This window comes from Lithobates pipiens, unplaced genomic scaffold, assembly GCF_037356315.1.
Source record: "Lithobates pipiens isolate NorthernLeopardFrog02 unplaced genomic scaffold, aLitPip1_a1.2 Scaffold_18, whole genome shotgun sequence".
In the NCBI taxonomy this organism is placed as follows: domain Eukaryota; kingdom Metazoa; phylum Chordata; class Amphibia; order Anura; family Ranidae; genus Lithobates; species Lithobates pipiens.
This window is the reverse complement of record NW_027507758.1, coordinates 435833645-435858414: the sequence shown is the minus strand read 5'-3', so window position 1 is coordinate 435858414 and position 24770 is coordinate 435833645. Positions and strand designations below refer to the sequence as shown.

Here is a 24770-nt window from a genome sequence, read left to right as displayed (position 1 = left end):
GACAGATTGTACCATAATCCAAAATTTAGTGGACTAGAAGTTTAGGAACCTGGTCCCCAACCGAGGTTCACCAAGGGCAAGGGAGCAAAAGGACCATCTCGGTACAGTGTGAGAAAAGTATAAGTAAGACATAAAGACAATCATAAAAAAAAGACAAAATTGTATTAATACAAACTACATAGCATTAAAACAAAGGTGACCTGGTCATATATAGTACTTTGACTAGTTTCGCGGGGTGAACCGCTTCATCAGGAAATACATCCAAGTCCCGATGCAGCAAAAGGCATACCCAGTGGAGCCTCCCGCGGCGAATGGGGGAAATTAACAAGTCAGCAAGCTGGAGTCTAGATGACACAAAACCACAATATTGGAGCCCGGAGGAAAAGGTCCCACAGGTAAAAAAGATTACACATAGTTAAATAGTTACATAGTAGTTGATGTTGAAAAAAGACACAAGTCCATCAAGTCCAACCTATGTGTATGATTATATGTCAGTATTACATTGTATATCCCTGTATGTTGCGGTCGTTCAGATGCTTATCTATCTTATCTTATGCCCCCCATGAGAACACCGCTTGGGGAAGGGAATTCCACATTCTTGCTGCTCTTACAGTAAAGAACCCTCTACGTAGTTTAAGGTTAAACCTCTTTTCTTCTAATTTTAATGAGTGGCCATGAGTCTTGTTAAACTCTCTTCTGTGAAAAAGATTTATCCCTATTGTGGAGTCACCAGTATGGTATTTGTATATTGAAATGATATCCTCTCTCAAGCGTCTCTTCTCCAGAGAGAATAAGTTCAGTGCTCGCAACCTTTCCTCATAACTAATATCCTCCAGACCCTTTATTAGCTTTGTTACCTTTCTTTGTACTCGCTCCATTTCCAGTACATCCTTCCGGAGGCCTGGTGCCCAGGACTGGTCAGAATACTCTAGGTGCGGCCGGACCAGAGAATTATTGTTTCCGTGGCCGGATCCCCTTTTTTTTTTATATATTCTTTATTTATATTTTTCAAAAGTTATTCAAAAATTATTCACACATTGTTTTACAAATCTTGAGGGTGGAGTCGTATAGTATATTACAGAACTACCGACTCCTTACCCCTCTCTTCTTCCAAAATACAGTTAAAAGCATACATCTCCTCCCTCCCTCCCCCCCCCACGGGCAAAAAAAAAAAAAAATTCGGACGGAGTTGTGCCCCCCATTCTCCGCCCGTGTCCTTCGTCCTCCTCCTCTACTCCCTACACCTATTTACTCAGACAAGACAGATCCCACTCTCTATAAATGTCAGCCATTGTTGCCATTTCCCTTGGATTGCACTCTCTGGCTCCAGGGTTTTATTGATCGAATCTTCAATCAGTCTACTCTGCTCCACCCTTTTCACCCACTCTAAGATTGTCGGCCCCTGGGGGTCTCCCCAATGAATTGGGATTACGGCTTTGGCTGCATTCAAGAGATAGGGGATAAGTGTAGCTTTATACTGTCTTACTCCCATGTCTGTGTCGTGGAACAGGCAAGCCCATGGACATTTCCTAATCCTCATTCCAGTTATCAGGTAAATATTTTCAATTATCTTATCCCAAAAAGGTCTTATTTTTGGGCAATCCCACCAAATGTGTTTAAACGTGCCTTGTTCTTTACATTCCCTCCAACACATCAAGTCCTCTCCTTTTCTTAATTTCTGCATTCTTATGGGAGTCATATACCACCTCGCTATTAACTTATATGCCATTTCATATGTTCGTGAGTCTTTCGCTAATGTATATGTCATTTTTAATATATTTCTCCTTTGTTCGTCATTACGAAGAGTCCCCAATTCGCTTTCCCATTTCCCTAAGTATATGGGTAATTCACCTTCTCCCTCACCTCTTAATACTTTGTATACTTTGGATATCCTTTTCACTATGCTTTGTGGGTCCTTAAATAATTTTTCTAGTGGCCTTAAATCATTCATTCCTCGTAGGGGTTGTGGGAGCCCTTGTGTGAAATGTGCTAGTTGATTGTATCTCCATTTATCTAAGGGTCTATTTCCCCATTGTTGAGTGATTTCCCTATATGTTAAGATCCTGTCTCCCATCATCACCTCTCCCAGTGTTACTTCTACTTTCTGTGCCCATCTACTATAAAACATTCGCTCTTCCATTCCTGGTATGAAATATTTTGTGTCTAATAGTGACATTAAGGGGGAATTACATGTCCAGTTGTGTGACTTATTTATTTTGTCCCATGTTCTCAGTGTGTGCCTTGTGATCGTGCTAGTGCCTATTCCTAAGTTCCTTACTTGGGATGGTATCCAAATCATTTTTGTTAAGTCTGTCCCGCTTAAACTTATTTCCAACTCTACCCAGTTCTTCCCCTCTAAGTTATGTATCCAATCTACTATCCTGGATAATATTATGGCTTCATAGTATTTTTTAAAATCTGGTAGTCCCACTCCTCCCTTTTCCTTCTCCTTTACTAGGACCTTATGAGCAATGCGCGGTTTTTTGGGATACCATATGAATGCAAGAACAAGAGATTTTAATTTTCTGAAAAAACTACTCGGGAGGACGATGGGGAGCATTTGGAATGTATATAGTACCGTTGGCAGTATAAACATTTTTATTACGTTCACTCTGCCTATCCACGATATTCTTTTATGTTTCATATTTTCCGTTTGGGATTTAATTTTATTGAGCAGGGGTATATAGTTTGTTTCATACAATTTCGTTTTTTTTGCCGTTAATTTAATCCCTAGGTAGCTCAGTTCCCCTCCACTCCATTTAAATGGTAGGCTTGCGGTTAAGTCTTTCTGAGTTTCTTTAGATACGTTCAAATTTAGTATTTCTGATTTAGATAGGTTGATTTTAAAATTAGATATTCGACCGTATTGTTCTATTTCCTTCACTATCATTGGTATTGATAATCTGGGGTGTGTCACATACAAGAGCAGGTCGTCCGCAAATGCAGACACCTTATACTCTTTCCCTCTTACTGCTATTCCTCGTATGTCCTGATTGTCCCGAATTGCTGCCAATAATGGCTCCAGGGCAATCACAAAAAGGATCGGGGAAAGAGGGCATCCCTGTCTCGTCCCGTTGAATAATTCAAAGGGGCGAGACAGGGAGCCATTCACCCTAATCCTAGCTGTCGGTTTTTTATACAATGCTTTTACCCTCTGCATCATTCTCTCGCCCAGCCCCAAATGCTCCAGGGTCTTATTTATGAACTCCCAATCTGCTCTGTCAAATGCCTTCTCGGCATCCACCGACAAGAGCAGAGTGGGAGTCTCTCTTCTAATTGCTTCCTGTATCAACATTACTGACTTTAAAGCGTTATCCCTTCCCTCTCGTCCCCTGACAAAACCCACTTGATCGGTATGGATCCACTTGGGGAGGAGAGATTTAAATCGTTCCGCCAAAATTTTCGCATAAGGCTTTACGTCTACATTCAGTAATGAGATCGGCCTATAACTTTCCATCGCTGCTGGATCCTTTCCTTCTTTTAAAATCAATGAGATGTGGGCAAGCAGGGCCTCTTCACGGAAGCCCCCCCCATCCCCCACCTCATTATAATAGTCACAAAGCTTGGGTGCTAGGAAATTTTTAAATTTTTTGTAGTACACGATGGAATAGCCATCTGGTCTGGGACTTCCCCCCATCGCTGTTTCTTTAATTGCCCTTTCCACTTCCATTACTGAGATAGGGTTCTCTAGTTCCTGCAGATCCTCACTTGACACTTTTAAGCTTTTGAACTTCTCTAGGTAATCCCTGGTTATTTCTTTCCTTTTCTCCTTTCCCTCCCCTCTCCTACCTATGTTATATAATGCACTGTAGTATGACTGGAAGTTCTCTGCAATATCCGATGTTGCGAACTTCATCTCCCCCTCCCTATCTCTAATCCTCGATATATAGGTCCTGTTCTTCTGTTCCTTTACTCTTCTGGCTAGCCACTTACTTGACTTGTTGCCCCACAAATGTCTCTCCCTGTTTATTCTATGGAAAGCTGTCCTCCTCTCTTGTTCTAGATATTCTTCCAGTTCTCTTTTTTTTTTTGTAGTTCCTGTGATTCCTGGAGCCCTCTGGGTCTAGTAGTTTGTTCTAACTCCTCAATCTCCTTGTATAGCTGTCTCTTCGCCTTCTCCATGTCTTTCTTTTTCCCTGCGCCAATTCCAATCAAGGTCCCCCTGATGACCGCCTTATGGGTCTCCCAAATAGTAGCCTTCGAGCATTCTCCTGTGTCATTCGTCGTATAGAAATCACTTAATTCCTGCAGGATTTTTACACTTACATCTTGTTCAAGGATGAGTGAGTCATTTAATTTCCACGCGCTTCCTGTCCCCATCTGACCCTGTATATCTAGTTGGACTCTTACAGGGGCATGATCGGACAGAGTGATTGACTTAATTTCTGCTTTTTTTAAAAAGGCTACCAGTTGTTGTCCTACAAAGATATAATCTAATCTTGTAAATGTTTTATGTACTGAGGAGAAGTGGGTATAGTCCCGATCTTTCTGATGAGTAATCCTCCAACCATCATGTAACTGAGCGTTGTTAAATGCTTTATTTATTTTCCTGTACTGATGCTCTGCTCTCCGTGAGCCACCCCCTGAGGAGTCCAGCTTAGGATCCAGGCACCAGTTTAAGTCACCAGCCAAGATTACCATTCCTATTCTAAAATCTTCTAATTTGCTTAATACTCTCAACAGAAATTTCTCTTGATTGCTGTTTGGTGCATACACGTTAACAATCGTACATTTCATATTTCCCAATTTGCCCTTTAAGAATAGGTATCTCCCCTCTGGGTCGGTCAGTCGGTCTTCAATCTCAAATCTTACTGATTTTTCAAAACCAATCGCTACTCCTCTGGAGTGTGCTGATGTGGAATCTCCATAGAACCACATTGGAAATTGATGAGATGATAAACTTATCCCGGAGCTACTAGTAATGTAGGTTTCTTGAAGGCATATAACTTTTCCCCCCATAAATTGTAGTTCTTTATTGATTTTGTACCTTTTTTCACTTGTGTTTAATCCCCTTACATTGTATGTTATCACGTTAATAAGAACCATTGATATCTATTATTTTATTGCTTCACACACACCGACCCAGAGTGGGTCCACCCCTTCCAGCGGACCAGGAGGACACGAAGGACAAGTAAAAAAAAAAAAAGAAACACAACCCCCCCTTCCACTACCCAACGCCCCGAACCCCCTTCCCCCCTCCCTCCCTCTCTCCCAACTCTGCCACTGCAGACGTTGGTAGGGGGTCTCTCCCCCCCAATGTATGTACATGAACCTGACCCTGTCTCTCTGACAGTGTCTATACTTCATGTTTCCTTGGGGGTTCATACCTGGTAGTACCTACCCAATGACGACGGTTCCCTCCCTCCCGCCTCCTCCCCTCCCTTCCCCCTGGATCCCTCGAGCCCTCAACTTTGCTGTTCCCTGTATCTGTTATCTTCCTCTCCATCGTTCCTCCCTTTAGTGCTCCTTCTCTGCCATCTTAGCTTTCTTTGGGGGGAGTGCGTATCTATCTCCTCCTGCCAACCAGGTAGCGGGGGGGGGGAGTAATCTCTAGGTTCTCACAAAACCTTCTTAGGTCCTCCGGGAAGCGAAGTACCGCCGAGCGGCCGTCTCTTCGTCCCCACAAACACGCTGGGAAACCCCACTGATAAGAGATGCCCGCAGCGGTCATAACTTCTGTTAGGGGTTTTAGGAGTCTTCTTCTCCTCAATGTTTCTGGGGCTAAGTCTGAAAATACTCGCAGTTCTGTACCCTCAAAGTGGATCCCTGGAACTGCCCTCAATTTCTCCATTATTTGCCCCTTCTCCTCTACATAGTGAAACCTCACTATCACATCTCGTGTTGCTTCCCTGCTTACTCCTCCCCGGTCTGCTATCCTGTGAACCCTATCTAGTTTTATGTTCTCAGTTGGGTCTCTTTGTAATAATGGGTTGAAAACCTGCTGCACTATTTTACTCAGCTCTGTGGCGCCATATTTTTCAGGGATACCTTTAATGCGTACATTCTTCCTCCTGCTCCTATTCTCCTGATCTTCTAGTTTGTAAAGGAGGGACCTATTTGTTCTCCGTAGGTTCTGCACCTGTTCTGCTATCTCCTCTATTCTCAACTCCTGGTTGTCCATTCTCTCTTCAACCTCCTCTACCCTCTCCAGAACCCTACCTATATCTGCCCGTACTCCCGCTATTTCTGTCTTTAAAGCCGCCTCCATTTTTGCAAACATTTCTCCCAACATCTCTTTTATTGGGGCGGGATCCACTTGGGGATTGGGTCGCGGGTCTCTTCCTCAGGGATGGGTTCTCCCATTGCTCTCTCCCCCCCTTTCTCCCCTTGGCCTCTGTACGAGCTTTGGGTTATAGTACTTATAATACTTGGGCTTATTTCTTTCGTCCCCCCACTTCTACCCTCGTCTGCTTTTGCACCTTTACCTTCTTCTCCTAACTTCTGTCTACTCGGCCCTGACCTCCTTCCTCCTCCCTGTTTTGGGCTTTCCTGCCCCTCCTCCAACATGCTGGTGTTCACATTATTACATGCCATATATCTCTGTATCCCACCGGGACTGGATATCGGGGGGGCACTTTTACCTGATTTTGTCTTCCCCCTCATTTTCCCACCTCCTTTGCTTACACACAAATATACAAAAATATCGTTGTACACCTGCGATAAACCCGAGAGAAAAATACAAAAATCTATATATAATGTTCTTCCCCGTCAACCTATATGGACTGACGGAGTTGTCCCTTGGGGGGGTCTCCAGGCGCACCCTGAAGAGGCTTGATACCTTCTTACTCTTCTGAGGCAATAAGTTGGCGAAGGGTGCACATAACAAAACAAGGAGAGAAGGAAAAGAGAATAAAAAATAAAAATAAAGGAGGGGACAAGGGGGTATATTTATCCCCGTCAAAACTCAGTCATACACTTGGAAAAAGTCACGTTGATCAACCCGCTACTAGGGGAGGTAAACCTCTATTTCTTACGGTCCTTTCAAGTGGATCCTTCAGCGTCAACCTATGCTCTCCTCGCTTACGTCAGGATATACAAAAGTGTCCGAATAAACCTTCCGTGTACCCACTAGGGATGTACAGGGATAGAAAGGAAGTTTTCTTTCCAGACACTCGGGCTGGGATGGTGTAGTTATCTCCGAAGGAGATCGAATGGCATAGGTAGATAGTCTATATCCAGGTGGGTCAAGTCTTGGGGGGTTAATATACAGAATGGTCTCGGCTGATGTCTTGCTACTGCCTAAAAGGGGTTTAGATCCTACTCGCTCTTCTGAGGCAAGGTTATGGAGAGATAAACTCGGCAGGAGGTAAGGGGATATGCGTATCTTAGATAAAACTTTTCCCCACTCCTGAAAAAGAGGCCCTCTGGTCACCGACTGCCAGGCCAGATACCGGCACTCGAACTCCACTCTACCACAGTTCGTAAAGAGTCACTTCTACTTCCATGTAGTTTTTTCTTAACGTTCAGGTAGGGGGAGTACCTTCATTCATGGGGGGGGGGGGTCTGGTCTGGTCGGGGAATCTAATGTAGACCTTCTATGCATGTTCCCCCTCCATCATCCACCCATATATTTCCAGGGCGGTCTATAGAGTTTCAGAGTTAATCACAATGCTTATTTCACTTGCTTCGTGGGTGAAATACCTTTTGCACCTTACCGTCTAAAGGGCTATGGTAATTTGAATCTTAATAGTTTGGGGGATGACAGAACCCTTTTCCCCTCTTAATGAACAGACATGCCAATCCAGGTCAGCCAATTTACATCTTATCACTTCAGATCGCCTGCAATCATTTCTATATCAGTCCTTTTTCAGTAGGATCCTTATGCAGCAATGTATGGCAGTTTACTCACTTCATATCAGGTTCCTGCTCCATCCCCCTACCCCGTCCGGTACCTTTACGCTCAGGCTCCGTCCCGCATTGCTTCCGGTTGCTGGGTCCTTGGCTGACACTCGACCTGTTGATGTTACCCGTTTGGGGTCCGACCAGCTGATCCCCGGGCCGTCTGCTGAGCTGTCAGGCTGTTTCTCCCCTTTGCTCTGGTCAGGCGCAGCTTCGGGTTACCATGTCTCGGCTCTCTCTATAGCGTCTATAGCGTCTGCCGTGCAGCTTGCGGGTCTTCCTCGTGTTCAAGCCTCGATCTCGGACCCGGCGTCGGCGCTCCACTCATACGTCGGCGTCTGTCATAGGCTGCGTCTTCCCGCGGGGATCCAGTGGGTCATTCGTTCGGAGGAAGGAGGCGGATGCGGAGATCGTCCTCACCGCGCGCCTACGTCATGGTACTCCACCCCCCACCCACTCTCTAGATCCCGGATCCCCTTTTTAATGCATGCCAATATTCTGTTTGCTTTGTTAGCAGCAGCTTGGCATTGCATGCCATTGCTGAGCCTGTCATCTACTAGGACCCCCAGAACCTTTTCCATCCTAGATTCCCCCAGAGGTTCTCCCCCCCAGTGTATAGCTTGCATTCATATTTTTGCCACCCAAATGCATTATTTTACATTTTTCTACATTGAACCTCATTTGCCATGTAGTTGCCCATCCCATTAATTTGTTCAGATCTTTTTTCCAAGGTTTCCACATCCTGCAGAAAGTTATTGCACTGCTTAGCTAAGTATTGTCCGCAAATACAGAGATTGAACTGTTTAACCCATCCTCCAGGTCGTTTATGAACAAATTAAATTGCATTGTTCCCCTCACAGAACCCTGGGGGACCCCACTACCCACCCTTGACCATTCTGAGTACTCTCCATTTATCACCACCCTCTGAACTCACCCTTATAGCCAGTTTTCAATCTGTGTACTCACCCTATGGTCAATGCCAACAGACCTTATTTTGTACAGTAAACGTTTATGGGGAACTGTGTCAAATGCTTTTGCAAAATACAGATACACCATGTCTACGGGCCTTCCTTTATCTAGCTGCCAACTCAACTCCTCATAGAAGGTTAGTATATTGGTTTGGAAAGAACAATTCTTAATGAATCCATGCTGATTACTGCTAATGATACCGTTCTCATTACTAAAATCTTGTATATAGTCCCTTATCATCCCCTCCAAGAGTTTACATATTATTGATGTAAGGCTAACTGCTCTGTAATTCCCAGGGATGTATTTTGGGCCCTTTTTAAATATTGGTGCTACAATGGCTTTTCTCCAATCAGCTGGTACAATTCCAGTCAGTAAAAATTAGGAACAATGGTCTGTCAATTACTTGACTAAGTTCCCTAAGTGCCCTCGGGTGTAAGCCATCTGGTCCCAGTGATTTATTAATGTTAAGTTTCCCAAGTCTAATTTTAATTCTGTCCTCTGTTAACCATGGAGGTGCTTACTGCGATGTGTCATGAGGATAAACACTGCAGTTTTGGTTACTGATGCCCCCCCCCCCCCCCCATTCCCTTGTGGGAGAACCAAGGAGAAGAATAAATTCAATACCTTTGCCAACTCCCCATCCTTTGTAACCAGATGTCATTCCTCATTCTTTATGGGGCCAATATGGTCTATCCTTCCTTTTTTTACTGTTTACATACTTAAAGAATTTTTGGGGATTTTTTTTTGCTCTCCTCTGCTATGTGTCTTTCATGTTCTATCTTAGTCATCCTTATTGCACCCTTGCATTTCTTGTTGCATTCTTTACAAAATCTGAATGCTGATGATTATCCCTCAACCTTGTATTTTTTTAAGGCCTTCTCTCCTTTGCTTTTATATGCATTTTTACATTGGAGTAAAGCCATCCAGGACTTTTGTTCGCTCTTTTAAATTTATTACCCAATGGGATGCATTGGCTAATGCCCTTATTTAATATGCTCTTAAAGCAAACCCATCTCTCCTCCGTGTTTTTTATTCCTTAGATTTTAGCCCATTTTTATGCCTTCTAGCAAGGTTCATAGTCTAGGGAAGTTGGCTCTTTTGAAATTCAGTGTCTTTGTATTCCCCTTATGTTTCCCATTTGTGTGATTTATACTGAAGCTGATTGACCTGGGATTGCTGTTACCTAAAATGCCCCGTATTTCCACATCCGTGATCAGGTCTGTATTGTTGGTAATTAGGAAGATCCAGTAACACTTTATTTCTAGTTGGTGCGTCTAACATCTGACCCATGTCCTGCAAGACATTTAGGAACTGGCGAGCCTTAGATGAATGCGTGGTTCCCTCCGCCCAGTCTATGTCTGGATAGTTAAAATCCCCCATTATGATAACACTTCCCATATTTAAATAAATACCAATGATGGCAATGAAGAGAGGGTGTATTGGATGGATTGAATGAGACACACAAAGTCTCATAAGTACAACGGTCACCGGCATCTAACCAGGAACTGAACACTCTGGAGCCCCCCCGGGTCCGAGGAGGCTCCAGAGTGTTCAGTTCCTGGTTAGATGCCAGTGACCGGTGTACTTAACAGAAACTAGTCGAAGTACTATATATGACCAAGTCACCTTTGTTTTAATGCTATGTAGTTTGTATTAATATATTTTTGTAATTTTTTTATGATTGTCTTTATGCCCTACTTATACTTTTCTCACACTGTACCGAGATAGTCCTTTTGCTCCCTTTCCCTTGGTGAACCTTGGTTGGGGACCAGGTTCCCAAACTTCTATTTCCACTAGTGACCAAATGTATAAACAGCATGTTATGCTTTCATGAAAAACCATTTATGTAACATGGACAGAAAAAGTATAGTGGTTTTGCCCTTATTTTGCTTTAATTTATTATGGTCAGGATTTAAAAAAAATTTGAATAGTCAAGTGAATATGAAATATTGCATATTAATATTCTGCGTTTTTCTAACCAAACCTGAGATGGAACACTAGTCTCCTTTTCCCATTTCCAGCTATTTCAGTGCTTAACCTGGCCATAGATGGAGCAATTTTCTTTCTTGCAACATGCGGTTGAAAAATTGCTCAATTCTCCCATCAATGCAATCAGTTTTGATGGGGGAATCCCTGCCATGGTGCTATTGTGTTCTCTTGGTGGAGAGGAGCTGTCCTGGCTGGAAGAACATACAATGATTACCATTGGCAATAATCACATGAAAAATCTGACAGGTTGGTTGTACCCAAGTTGATAGATAAACTTGGGTTCATTCAACCTGTCCATACATGGTTCGAATCTCAGCCAGTCCTTCCTGAACTGGCCGAGATGGCTGGCTTTTGTTCCACTAAAAAAAAGTCTATCATTTACAGTCCTTGGGAAGATTTTATCGAAGGCAGCTGCAAAGCAGGATCTAATAATTGTTTATTGTGCCGTCTCTTTAGATAAATCACAGTTTTCTGAGAATCCTATGTCATGTAAAAAAGGTTTGTTTGTAAAATAAAAATTGTGTGTATGTAAATATACTGTTTAAAAATGTATACAACTAAAATAAAAATGAACCTGATCTACTACAATTACCTTTTAATAATGAATAATGCCATGAAACCCCAAGTTCTGGCACACATTTAAAACAGCCTCACCTTTGATATATAATTCTACTTCTAACACTCTTGCTACTACTATTATTACTACTACTACCACTAATAATAATAATTATTATTATTTTTAAAAATAGTAGTAGCCGTCGTAGTAGTAGTATTGTTTCAGCAACAAATATATATGATCTATATTTCAAATTTAAAATGAGTCCTATAGGAATCCGTAGTGGTACATTCATTTAGTTACACAGTACATTAATTCCTCCCGCTGAAGCCCCATGATCATCTTCAAAAGTAATTTCGCTTACTGAGAAAAAGAGAGGATTGTAGTGGCACAGGAAGTGTTACAATTATCATGCCTGTTTCCCCCTCTCGGGAGTGAAGTTGCAGCCTTCCAGCACTGTGATCTTTAATGGAAACACAGACCAGATTGCTCTGGTATGGGAGATCAGAGTGAGCTGAGGTGCTGAGTAAACAACTTGAATGACTTAGGTACTTCTGCAAAGAATTATGAAGATGAACTGCTTGACAGTGCCTGCAGCTACTGGAGTCAGTAAGTACTGTTTTAATTAATAAATTAATCTGATTGTTAGGAATACATGAAATGTCTATAGCCAGTTAACTTTATTGCTTGCAAGAGAGCCAAGAGGAAAGAAAATCTCTTGGCCTCCACTCACTTAATTTAGCACATTTAGTTTATTGAACAAATGCTTATACAGACATTTGAGTATGGTACATGTCAGAGTTGGTGAACAGTAAAACTGGCCCTGACACTGGTAAATCTTTTTGTTTTATAGTAAATCAGCATTTAATTTATTAATTGTGTTAAATTCATTGTGTTAAAACCCTGGGGGAGATTAAATAATGCATGCATGTCTTCCTTGCTGGTTCTTCTGACTTTGGCTTTTAGTTTAGGGATTTAGAGGAGCAGCTTAAGAATTCTACTTCAGTGCTGACACCTGTAAAAGACCACTAGCTAAAAAAAAGTTGAATAGATTTAAGAGAAGGAACTTTAGTCAAGTTGTCACTGTAAAGTTAAAAAATGCATTACAAATACCATAAAACAAAAAAACGATTTAGAAAACGTAAGTGGCAACGTCAGCCGACTAGTATTCTCGGCTATATGCCACGTAGCCATGGAGTTTTAATCATCCCGCTGCATAAGGAGTCTTGCTCTGCTTGCTGCATTGTTATGAATGTGTGATGTTATGAAAGTATCAAAAAAGGGATTGAGACCAGCTCATAATGGCTGAAAAAGGCCAATGGAGCAAGTAATTAAGATTTTACCGCCAGAAATATTGAGAGATAACAAACCAAACTTGACTAATTGATGTCTACCCAGAAGTGAAATATTCATTACTCTAAATCAGTTGATAATTGTTTGTGTTCCTCCTATGTTTGCTGCACTGTTACCTTTTACTATTATACACACTTAAAGTACAATTAAAGCCACATATTTTATTACTGGTATGCAGTCAGTGCTCCAATTAACAATGCTTATAAACATTTACAAGTAAGTCTGCAAAGTTATAGTTTAAAAACTGAATTCCAGGATGTCAATCAAAGTCCTAATACAAGAGGCATGTGAATTCTTACTTAAATCTGTGTGCTTTTTGCTGCTCTTCCCAATCTGTACAATAATTCACAGTGAAACTTGGCCTTTGTGTGGAAGCTTTCTGTACTACATGCTGGTCTTTGCTGCTCTCTTTAATGAGGCATTATATTTTTACAAGTTAATTTCTGATTTGGCAAGGAATTTGGTGCACAAAGTGCAGATTAATATAATTTGTGGCTACTGACTACTGTGGCTACTATTTTACCACTTCAGTTATGGCACATAGACAAATGGCAGTCGAGCAGGTGCACTACAGTTCCAGGTGGTCGTCATATGACACTCTCCCAATCAAGCGCCACTCACGCACCCTAGGGGCAATGCTGCAGTGTAATCTATCACCCGCTGTGTCCACATGACACAGTGGATGACAGATCATTGTATCGGGCTAACCCCTGGTACCATGTGAACACTGTGAGCAATTACAGCAATTACATGACAATTGTATACAATGAATGCCTTTAGTACATAACCAATGATTGTACTGGCAAAGTAGTCACTTCACAGGAACCAGAGCAAGGGATGAACAGAAACATTGTCTCAATACCAAAAAAGCATTAGGCCGCTCTCTCTGGAAAACTTTCAGTATGAACGGCCTAACACTTTTTGGTATTGAGACGGTGTTGCTGTTCATCCCTCGTGCTCGTTCCTGCAAAGTTCCTCATTTTATAGTTTCTACGCTTGATTGACTCCCTGCAACTGGCTGGGGGTCTACATGATTTGGTAAGAGTACCCCATTATCTTGGTTGGTGGTTGTCGCACAGTCGATGGTGCACTCTTTCCATAGTGTTTTTTCTTCACAGATCACACATATTCATATCATCTCTGAACTGTCTCCAACCTAGAAGTCACATCTACAGTATTTACATGGACTCATTTTAATTTGGGCATTTACTTTTGAATAAGATTGGTGGATGTTGAGATTTTTGTTGTTGGCAAAATTTGCATTGTATTATGTTTAAATACTGAGCCGGGGGATTGTCCATTCAGGGCTCTCACTTGAAGGCTAATTAGGCAGCAGGTGTTCGGGTGGACCGTTCAGCTTCAGCCCGCCCATAACACTGGACTTAGCCCCGGAACGCAGGTGCCTAATCCTGCCTTAGGTTTATGATAGGGCACCCGCTGTTACCACTCCCACTTTATAAACCAGGTAAGCTGCTATCTTCAATTGCTGCACAGCCAGGATACTAGTCCCGTCCCAGACTTCTGAGCAAGGGGTCTGTGTTTTGAGGTAGGAGACTTGCTTACAATCAGCCACATTATTATCTCCTCCTTATTTTGTTTAATTCTTTCATATTTTCTTTAGATGGATGTATCACTGTGACAGGGCAGTCCAATTGAGGTTGGGCCGTGTCTCAGGCTTTGACACCCATCTAATTATAATATTTGTAATAATTTAATTTTAATTTACTAAAATTCATCTTTTTTTTTCTTCTTCTCCACTCTGTAAGGCTGAGTTTCATTTTATTTTGTTTTATTATTTTTGGAAGGCATTTGTCTCCAGCCCACTTTTGGCTTTACATGTATGCCCTGATTTGCTGCCTCTTTTCCTGGGGGAATTTCTGCTCCAGCTTTGCATACTACATATGTGGCCTAACATTTTAGGCAGCATAATATACTTTTTTGTCTTTTGCTGCCCTCAGTGCTGCTTGTTTGTTATTCGATTCAACAGCATCTGAAGTGTGAGGGACCCTCTATTCCAATTGTGCTACACTATACTTTAAAAGAAACACATGATGTGTAAGTATTGTGTTCTGTGAATGTCTATTGATCGCTGCCAGATGTAAATTAATTGCTATAATAATATATATGTCTTGTAATGTTTATATATATATATTGTTCCACTTACCTATGTATTTGTATATATCTTTCAATAGAACAATATCAACATGCTACTTTCTAACCCCTGAGGAAGGATATGGATACACCATAAATTTAGCCTTGTGGCTTTATTTTCCAAAATGTGTTGGGATTTGTTGAGATTACCACCAACATCTGACTTCACGTCAGTTACATTATTGCGTTTCAACATTTAGTAGCTGATATAGCATGTGTTCTGTTTCATTCTAAAGGTTTTTAGATGTGTATTGTCCTTATTTGTAATTGAGTATTTAATAAAAACTTTCATGTTTTTATATATATATTGTAAGTAAATATTTTTTCTCCAAATCCTGCCAACTCTCCTACCCACAATATCTCATGGGGCAATCCTCATTTGTTTTTTAAATACTTTACATATATGTTCTTTGTTTATACAGATTTATCTCATCCCTGTACATTTGAAATACCTATAGTGTTGCACTTTATTTGCCTTTTTGCACATTCACAGCATTGCACTTTAATTTTATATATTCACACACAATTTGTCTGATTGTAGTGTTAGCAGCTTTCACATTTAATTTATTAGATGGCGAAGTAATTTATAATTATGGTAACACTGTACTGCCTTCGTCACAGTGTCTAAAAAAATTGTTAAGAAAAATTTAAAAGTTTAAAAATGTTGACTTTTTTTTATATACTGTTAACAGTCAGCGTGCCTGATAACTGATAAACTAGTCATATGATGAAGCTATACTGCTCTGGTGACAGTATGTAAAAAAAAATTCTTAGTTTTCCAAAAAGTTGTGACAAAAAAAATCACATCTTTACACATGCGCGCTCACAGGTGAAAAATAGACAATAATGCATCTCAATGGAAAAACCGATGTAAATGCATGATCATCCATTTATATCTGTTACCATCCACTTACGTGAACATCCATATTTTGGAACAGATCAAAGCCCTGTTTCTCTTCTGTAATGGATCGGATGAAAAACGGAAGTAAACTGACAAACGGTCCATTTTTCCATGAGAGAATGGCCCCCGGGACTCAAGTATTTAAGGATTCTAGCTGCCAGATGTAAAAAACTGATGAAGGCTTCTTTCACAAAGACTGTCCTTCAGATCCGCCTGTCAGTTTTTTAGGCGGACCTGAACGGACACTCCATAGACCTCTATGGAGCGTCGGATGTCAGCGGTGACATGTCCGCTGACATCTGACCCGCTCCGATCTGAAAAAGTGTGATGGAGGAAAAACCTAGTTTTCCATCCCTCTGAGGATCGGATGATGACGGACTCTATGGTCCGTCCTCATCCGATCCCCCATAGGGGAGAGTGGCGCTCTGACAGGTCCGTCCCTGCACAGTGTGCAGTGATGGACCTGTCATCTGCGTGCTCAGTGGGGATCGACGGAGCGATCCCCCTCTGAGAAGAGCGGGCTCTGTACACGGACATGTCTGTGTGAAGGAGCCTGAAAAACAGATAAAAAAGGATGACAAACTGATGTCAACGTCATACGTTTTTTGTTTGAAAAAAAGTGACTGAACTGATGAAACGAGCGGTCACATAAATTCATCTACAGTGCCTTGCGAAAGTATTCGACCCCCTTGAACTTTTCACCCTTTTGCCACATTTCATGCTTCAAACATAAAGATATAAAATTTCTGAGATGCAGCCAAGAGGCCCATGATCACTCTGGATGAACTACAGAGAACTACAGCTGAGGTGGGAGAGTCTGTCCATAGGACAACAATCAGTCGTACACTGCACAAATCTGGCCTTTATGGAAGAGTGGCAAGAAGAAAGCCATTTCTCAAAGATATCCATAAAAAAGTCTCGTCTAAAGTTTGCCACAAGCCACCTGGAAGACACACCAAACATGTGGAAGAAGGTGCTCTGGTCAGATGAAACCAAAATCGAACTTTTTGCCCATAATGCAAAACGATATGTTTGGTGTAAAAGCAACACAGCTCATCACCCTCAACACACCATCCCCACTGTCAAACATGGTGGTGGCAGCATCATGGTTTGGGCCTGCTTTTCTTCAGCAGGGACAGGGAAGATGGTTAAAATTGAGGGGAAGATGGATGCAGCCAAATACAGGACCATTCTGGATGAAAACCTGTTGGAGTCTGCAAAAGACCTGAAACTGGGACGGAGATTTATCTTCCAACAAGACAATGATCCCAAACATACAGCAAAATCTACAAAGCAATGGTTCACAAATAAACATATCCAGGTGTTAGAATGGTCAAGTCAAAGTCCAGACCTGAATCCAATCGAGAATCTGTGGAAAGAGCTGAAAACTGCTGTTCACAAACGCTCTCCATCCAACCTCACTGAGCTTGAGCTGTTTTGCAAGGAAGAATGGGCAAGAATTTCAGTCTCTCAATGTGCAAAACTGATGGAGACATACCCCAAGTGACTTGCAGCTGTAATCACAGCAAAAGGTGGCTTCTCCACAACAGTATTACAGACCTGCCTGGTGTGTTCCTTGGTCTTCATGATGCTCTCTTCGCTTTCAACAGAACCCTGAGACTATCACAGAGCAGGTGCATTTATACAGAGACTTGATTACACACAGGTGGATTCTATTTATCACCATCAGTCATTTAGGACAACATTGGATCATTCAGAGATCCTCGCTGAACTTCTGGAGTGAGTTTGCTGCACTGAAAGTAAAGGGGCCGAATAATTTTGCACGCACCACTTTTTAGTTTTTTATTTGCTAAAAAAAGTTTCAAAAATCCAATAGATTTTGTTCCACTTCACAATTGTGCCCCACTTGTTGGTGATTCTTCACAAAAAATTAAAATGTTATATCTTTATGTTCGAAGCCTGAAATGTGGCAAAAGGTTGAAAAGTTCAAGGGGGCCGAATACTTTCGCAAGGCACTGTATCTTTTCAATATCTCAAGATTTCGCTGTATATTACTACAAAGAATATATGAGAGGACTTGTGATACAGCATTTGCTGTTCCAAGGTTTTACAATCATATTCCTGCCTGGCAGTAAAGACACTGGGATGTGGATCAAGGCTTTCCCTCTCTCCAAAGCTGATACGATATATTTGATCTGGGTGGGACTTTGTCCTTGAAGTCCGAGTCCCTAGTGTCAGTGTGTGAATCTATGAATGACAACTACTATTGCTGTGAGACCACCACAAGATGATGTTCAAAACAGAATATAGCAGAATAAATATCTTACTTTATAAAGTAAGAACACCAAATTGAAATGTCACTCTAGAGCTAATTTAGGATTTTGTGCCATATGTTTGATTCATTGTGTAAGCAGGGCTGCATTTCTATCATTGAAGCCTGTTAGCATGCAACCTTCAGCACCCAAAGAAACACCCCTCTGTTAGGGTCATCTCTTTCATACAGAACATCTTCCTGTTTTACTGGTCTTAACTTAATTTAGAACATTGTGAAAAATGTATAAACAAAACCATAAAGTGCTTGTACTTCCACTAAATGCACAAGCAAAAATGCATTACTGAGAACTATACAGGAAAAAGCTGCTGATTGAATCACCCATAGGTACAGGCCTACTGGCAAATCCAACCTTGTTCTGGAGAATGTTAAGTGCATAAACTGCAATCCACCCATATGTAAACACATGAAGTTGTATGGACTTTCTAACATATACAAAGGACAATGGATACTATATGGTGTTCTTGGATGCTATCTTACCTGTAATGGGCGTTTTCAAAATCTTCTTCTCCACCAATCCAAGCACAAGTAAGTAATATGCCATATGTAGCTTGGCTCCACCTACAGCAATTAGGAGGCAAGGTATTGAATCTCCCTGCCTGCCCCATTTAATATCCAATACTTTTTAACAGTCATGAAAGAGTTACAGTGCACAATGGTTGTCAACAAATACAGAAAACAAAGCCGCGCTGGTGGAAAATGATTACTGAGCAAATCAATTGGATTTTGAGCTCCTAACCTACATTATGGCTGATACTAGGCTGGATGAACACAAATAAAATGTAATCAATTCTCATTCTCTACCAGTCAGCAGAGGTGAGGAAGATGAATTAGGAGTGGAGAAATGTATTGCATGTACGTGGTTTGTCTACAGCATCAGAGAAGCAGGCACTTTGCACATACCACTGATGAAAACCAACACAACATGATCAAAATTTGACAAGTCTTCTGAAACTGTGGCATGCCCCTAAATAAGATGGTGATGGAATGGCGGTCACTGTCATTGACATGACAAGGATTCCGTGCATGTTTTATGTGCTTGTTAGACATTAAGGTCTAATCAGGTGACATGCCTAAATTCCTGACACTCCTATAATGTGAAACTGATCCCTGCTATAGATGAGATGAGACCTTTCAGGGCTAACACAAATTGACTTCACTGTCAGAGGTTTACAGATTAAATATAAACGATCAAATAATATATATATTTGCCAGATGAAAATGTATGGTTTGACCTTATATATGTCTTTCCTTAATTTCATTTTTTATGGTAGCTACATAAAAAGTTTCTTAGCCAACATCTGTATTCTCATAAAATTATCTTTCAGTTAAGCTAGTGCAATTACTTGAAATTGATCTGTATATTGAGTTTACATGCAAGTGAATGCTGAAATCAGGTTTGTACTTGACTGGGCTTTCTGCTGTGTAAACTGGTGGGTGGAAGGGAGGGAGTGCCTGCTAGTTTACAGAAGCGAGTTAATTCCGGGTGTAGGAGAAAAGTGACAAGGCAGGGACAAGGAATTTGCAGATTTACGGGCTGTGAAAAGTGTTGCCATTGTCCTTATATCATACAGCAATGTAACAGAAAGGGGGTGGACAAATCAAAAAAGTATCTGCATTAGTTTACGCAACGTTGACCAGAAAACTATTTCAAATATGTAGTTTTACTATTTTTTCACTGTATTTCAATTGGTGGGATCTGCTTTTTAACTCCCGGACCAGAAGAGGAATATAGGTTACAATAAAAATGATTGCTGATGTTTACATTAGGCAATAACAGACCCCCCCCCCCCCCTCCACATACCTACAGTTGCCACGAAATTGACATAGGAGGGCCCACCAATTTGGGCCTGACAGCATAGGCATACCCTCCAGTTTTTATTTAAAAAGAAAAAGAAAAAAAAAGTTTAAGGTCTCTTAAGGAATTCAAATCAAAATGGGCAAAAAACATGGATCATGTGATGTTCAGGAAATTTCCAGAATGTCCCGTGATCAATTGGAAAGTTCCAGAACAGTGGGGCTCATTATATAAAGGGGCTCCACTAAGGGATTTGGCCAGCTGGTCAGTGTTGGCGCAACAAGCTCCCCACTCTCCCTCCCTTGTCGCAAGGCATGCTATGTGGTATTATCACCCTTTATATTTACAGGGCGGACTTGAGATTATATTTATTCAGTGGAGTTCAAGTCCTTAAAGACTGAGCTATTATTAGTTTATTTGTTAAGAAAATGTAAGATTTATTATTTATTAACGATTTATTAATATGCTGTTAATTACACCAATGTACTATGGCCAATTTTATGCCATCAAATTGGTGTGTGTCTTTATTCATTTATTTAGTTCATTCCCATGTGAATTTTTTTTTTTGGCCTGAGCAGCACAAGAAGTGGTCTAAACCCATCAAAGTGATCAATGAGCAAGACAGAAATAGAATGGGTCAGGCATAAAGAAAAAAATAATAGGCCCCAAACCTCATCCTACTCTTTAAAGTGCATGTAATGCCAAATTGTGTAGATTTAGATGAGGTAAGGGTTAAACACTTACCGTATATACTCGAGTATAAGCCGAGATTTTCAGCCTCTTTTTTGAGGCTGAAAGTGCCCCCCTCGGCTTATACTCGAGTCATCGCTGTCTGCCCGCTCGATCAGCGTGTCGAGCAGACAGACAGCGGCCATTCTATAATTCAAAAGCCGCGCCTCCGGCGCCGCCTTCGCCTGTGATAGGCGGAACACTGAATTTCCCAGCAGCCTGTGTTCCGCCTATCACGGACATCGTATCATCCTCGTACTACGGACGAGGATGATACGATGTCCGTGATAGGCGGAACACAGGCTGCTGGGAAATTCAGTGTTCCGCCTATCACAGGCGGAGGCGCGGCTTTTGAATTTTACAATGGCCGCCGAGGCGCCGACGAAGAGGGCACGGGACGGAGGCAAGGCAAGGCACGGCACGGGACGGGACGGGACGGAGGCAAGGCAAGGCAAGGCACGACACGGGACGGAGGCAAGGCACGGCACGGGACGGAGGCAAGGAGGCAAGGCACGGGACGGAGGCTCGGGACAAAGGCTCGGGACACAGGTAGGCTGGACACACACACACACACACACACACACACACACACACACACACACACACACACATGGATGGAGACACACACACACAGGGATGGATGGATGGATGGAGACACACACACACAGGGATGGATGGATGGAGACACACACACACAGGGATGGATGGATGGATGGATGGAGACACACACACACAGGGATGGATGGATGGATGGACACACACACACACAGGGATGGATGGACGGACACACAGGGATGGACGGACACACAGGGATGGACGGACACACAGGGATGGACGGACACACAGGGATGGACGGACACACACACAGGGATGGACAGGCATGTCTCACCCTCGGCTTATACACGAGTCAATAAGTTTGCCAGTTTTTTTGGGGGTAAATTGGGGGCCTCGGCTTATATTCGGGTCGGCCTATACTCGAGTATATACGGTAATAGTTAAACACTAGTTGCTATCTGTGTCCTGCTGAGGAGATTTACCTTCCTTTCCTGTCCTGAAGGGGCAACAGGAACTGAGAGGAAACCTAGCCAAAGTCAACTGAATTCATATCTGAGAGAGTTTAGAGAGTTGTCACATGAATGGGTGTCTAAAGGTTAAAATATTGGATTTCCCAATTTAATTAACAGTGGTTACTGCTGCAATGGGGTAAATCTCCTCAGCAGAGAAATAGACAGTAATACCAACTTAACATAGGGTCCAACCCTTTTCCACTCAACCAAAAGAAAATACCTTTAAATACACTTTAAAGGAGAACAAATAAACTTAATTTTAAGTGCCTTGCAAATCCTTGTTCTTTCCACCAGTAAAGTCCATGTAGGATATGCGTGAGAAGTTACAGGAGGTGTGGCTAAATTTTTATTTCTTCACTACAATGCTTTTTATATGTACCTTTATCTCTTTTTATAAGGAAGACTTTATGCTCAGAGGGTCCTCTCTATGACCCCTTTTGATTTTGGTATGTTTCACTTTTTTATTGCATGTTATCATCTTACCTTATTGTTCCCTTGTCATATGATCACAAAAAGCCAACTCTAAAAATCTCAACCATCGGATGATTTTTAATAATTATACAGCTAAAGAAAAAAGGTAAGATGCGCAAAATTTGTAATTTTATAATTAAAATGTATCAAACCCCAAGAAGAAAAACTGGGTATACAGAGCCATGGTTCGGCCCCATCACGCCTCTCTCTTCATTGACTCACTGACTTTGATTGACAACAGAGAGAGCTGATGACAGCCACTGCTGTGTTTTAGCTAATCAGGAGGGAGAGTCCCGAGCAGCCGAGTCTCATGATGCCCCTGTTGATGACCGTTTGAGTCGAAATGCATAGGGCTGGCTATCTGAGAGTCCCATACTGGCTCTTTTAATGATTTTATGCAATTTTTATTACATTTTTGTGTCCTTTTTCATGTTTCCTTGATTGGGAGATATTTTCCAATAAAATATTATTGGCTGATCTACACTATATGGATAATTTCGGTACTGGTGAGCACTGACGCGGTGAATTCTAAAGCTTTGGACGTGTGTTGAGACCACTTGCGGCCCTGAACATATCCCTGGGATCGGGATCGTTTCATTTCATTTAAAGACAACCACCCGGCATCTTGGTACCAGACCCAAAAGACCACCCTCTATGCGCATTTGACCCACTGCCAGATGGTATGTGTGTCCACCTCTGCTGGTAAGAGTACCTCATTAAGTTTCCATATTACTGATGTTCTCCGTGTTATAAGCACCACTCCCATGTGCAGTCATCACCTCTGAGACATCACGGTTGATTTACATCTGGATTTAATTCTTCACATTGACTTACATATTCTAGTTTTTTACTAGTCATTGGACTTTAATTTGCACATTGCACTGCATTGTTCACTTTCAGTTTTTTATTCATTTCTCTATGGTTATTATAAGCATCAGCGCTACACATTTTTTGTTCATGTTTGTATAACTTTGTTTGAGTGTTAGCAGCTACAGAAATTTATTTTTCTTTTTTTGGTCACCACCCTTTTTTTTTTCTAGGTTTATGTGTTATCCCTTCTTTTCTTGTGCAACATCACTGGATCCAGATGGGCTCAGATAAGTATTGGGGGGGGGGGGGTCAGCTGCACACAGAAGATTTTTTTATCTAATGCATTAAGATGAAAAATCTTTTGCCTTTACAAACACTTTGGGACCTTGATGGATTTCTGATTACATCAATGGGTGTTTTATTGTACTTGCAGAGTTTAAAAACACAGAATGATGGGAAATGTGATTGTATATGGATAAATGTACTAAATATGCTTTTTAAAAATACCTAGACATACACACGCTGTTGTGTTTTAGCCAATCAGGAGGGAGAGTCCTGAGCAGCCAAGTCTCTTGTGCAATATCTCTGGATCCAGATGGGCTCAGATAAGTATTAGGGGGGCTGAGGGGGGCTGCTACACACAGAAGGTTTTTTTATCCTAATGTATAGAATGCATTAAGATAAAAAAAAACCTTCTGCCTTTACAACCACTTTCGGACCTTGATGGATTTCTGATTAACAAGTGTTTTTCTGTACTTGCAGAGTTTTTTAAAAACACAGAATGTGGGGAAATGTGATTGTATATGAATAAATGTACTGAATATGCTTTAAAAAAATACCTACAATGTAAAGCATACATACAATGTAAAGCTTAATTTCTCCCACCTGTATATGGTATGCAGGCTATGTTTTGAAGGAGAAAGTGAAGCAAGTTTTTAGAAGATACTAGCTTCCTTCATCCTTTTGCTGATTCTATTATGGTCTAATTCTATTATGTTATTGAAGACTGACCGAAAAGAACATTACATGTGACCAAGGCAGCTGTGGGATTAGCTGATGAGTGGAAATTTTGAAATTGTGGAACTCTATGGTTTCCCTCTAAAATTCTGCTTCTCTACACCAATAATTGTCAAAATTCTTTGAGGCGTTGATATAAATGGATTTAAAAAAAAGTGGCTCCTCAACAGTATATGGAAGTTTAAGCTATTTTAAGAGACAAACTCTTAAGACATGACCTAATCTAAAATGGTGAAAATCATCTGCCATTGACAGAAAGACCGCATTTTTTTTTAATGGTATCAAATCACTACTAAATAACTAATAATCCATATTTGTGAGACTACCAATGCAAGCTTACAGTATATCTGAGCTAGTATGGCAAGTCAGAAAAACACAAAGAAAAAAAGTGAAAAGACTTACAAGACAACATGAAGGGATTATTGGCTATTTATTTAGGCATATGTTACATATCCCTGTGTCTGCATTGTTTTAGTTGTTATATTCAGTATATACTGATCGTATCAGTTTTGTTAACAGAACAAAGCTTGTAAGGAATTATCAATGGAAGCAGAGCTTTTCTTAGACCAAGATCAGGTGTTAAATAATAACTATCTTCTTTTGCAAGTGACAGCACTTTGTGAGTCATATTTGTGTTAAAAGAATTGTGTTTGTAAGATGCTTATCACTAATAGACCTTTCATACTATGTCACATTCCCAATGTAACCAGTACTTTTTGGTGCTTCATCATTGTTACAGTATTCTGTATTTTTCCTTTTTGTTACCGTGTAATTGGAAGATTTCTGGCTTTGTTGCCCTTTCTCTGTATTGTACCCAATGCTTGCAA

The 24770-nt window shown here is 41.3% G+C and overlaps 1 protein-coding gene across 6 annotated transcripts in view; it reads right to left on the bottom strand.

The window, feature by feature from the left end:
• Positions 1-24770, bottom strand: part of PLCH1 (phospholipase C eta 1) — a 400513-nt gene that overhangs the window by 47069 nt on the left and 328674 nt on the right. For 4 of the 6 annotated variants that reach the window (XM_077488115.1, XM_077488116.1, XM_077488114.1 and 1 more), the window contains one exon: positions 18532-18612. The exons of the other annotated variants lie outside the window; for them this stretch is intronic. In XM_077488115.1, the coding sequence (XP_077344241.1) occupies positions 18532-18612 (81 nt within the window). The remainder of the gene's footprint in view (positions 1-18531; positions 18613-24770) is intronic. 6 annotated transcript variants of the gene reach the window in all.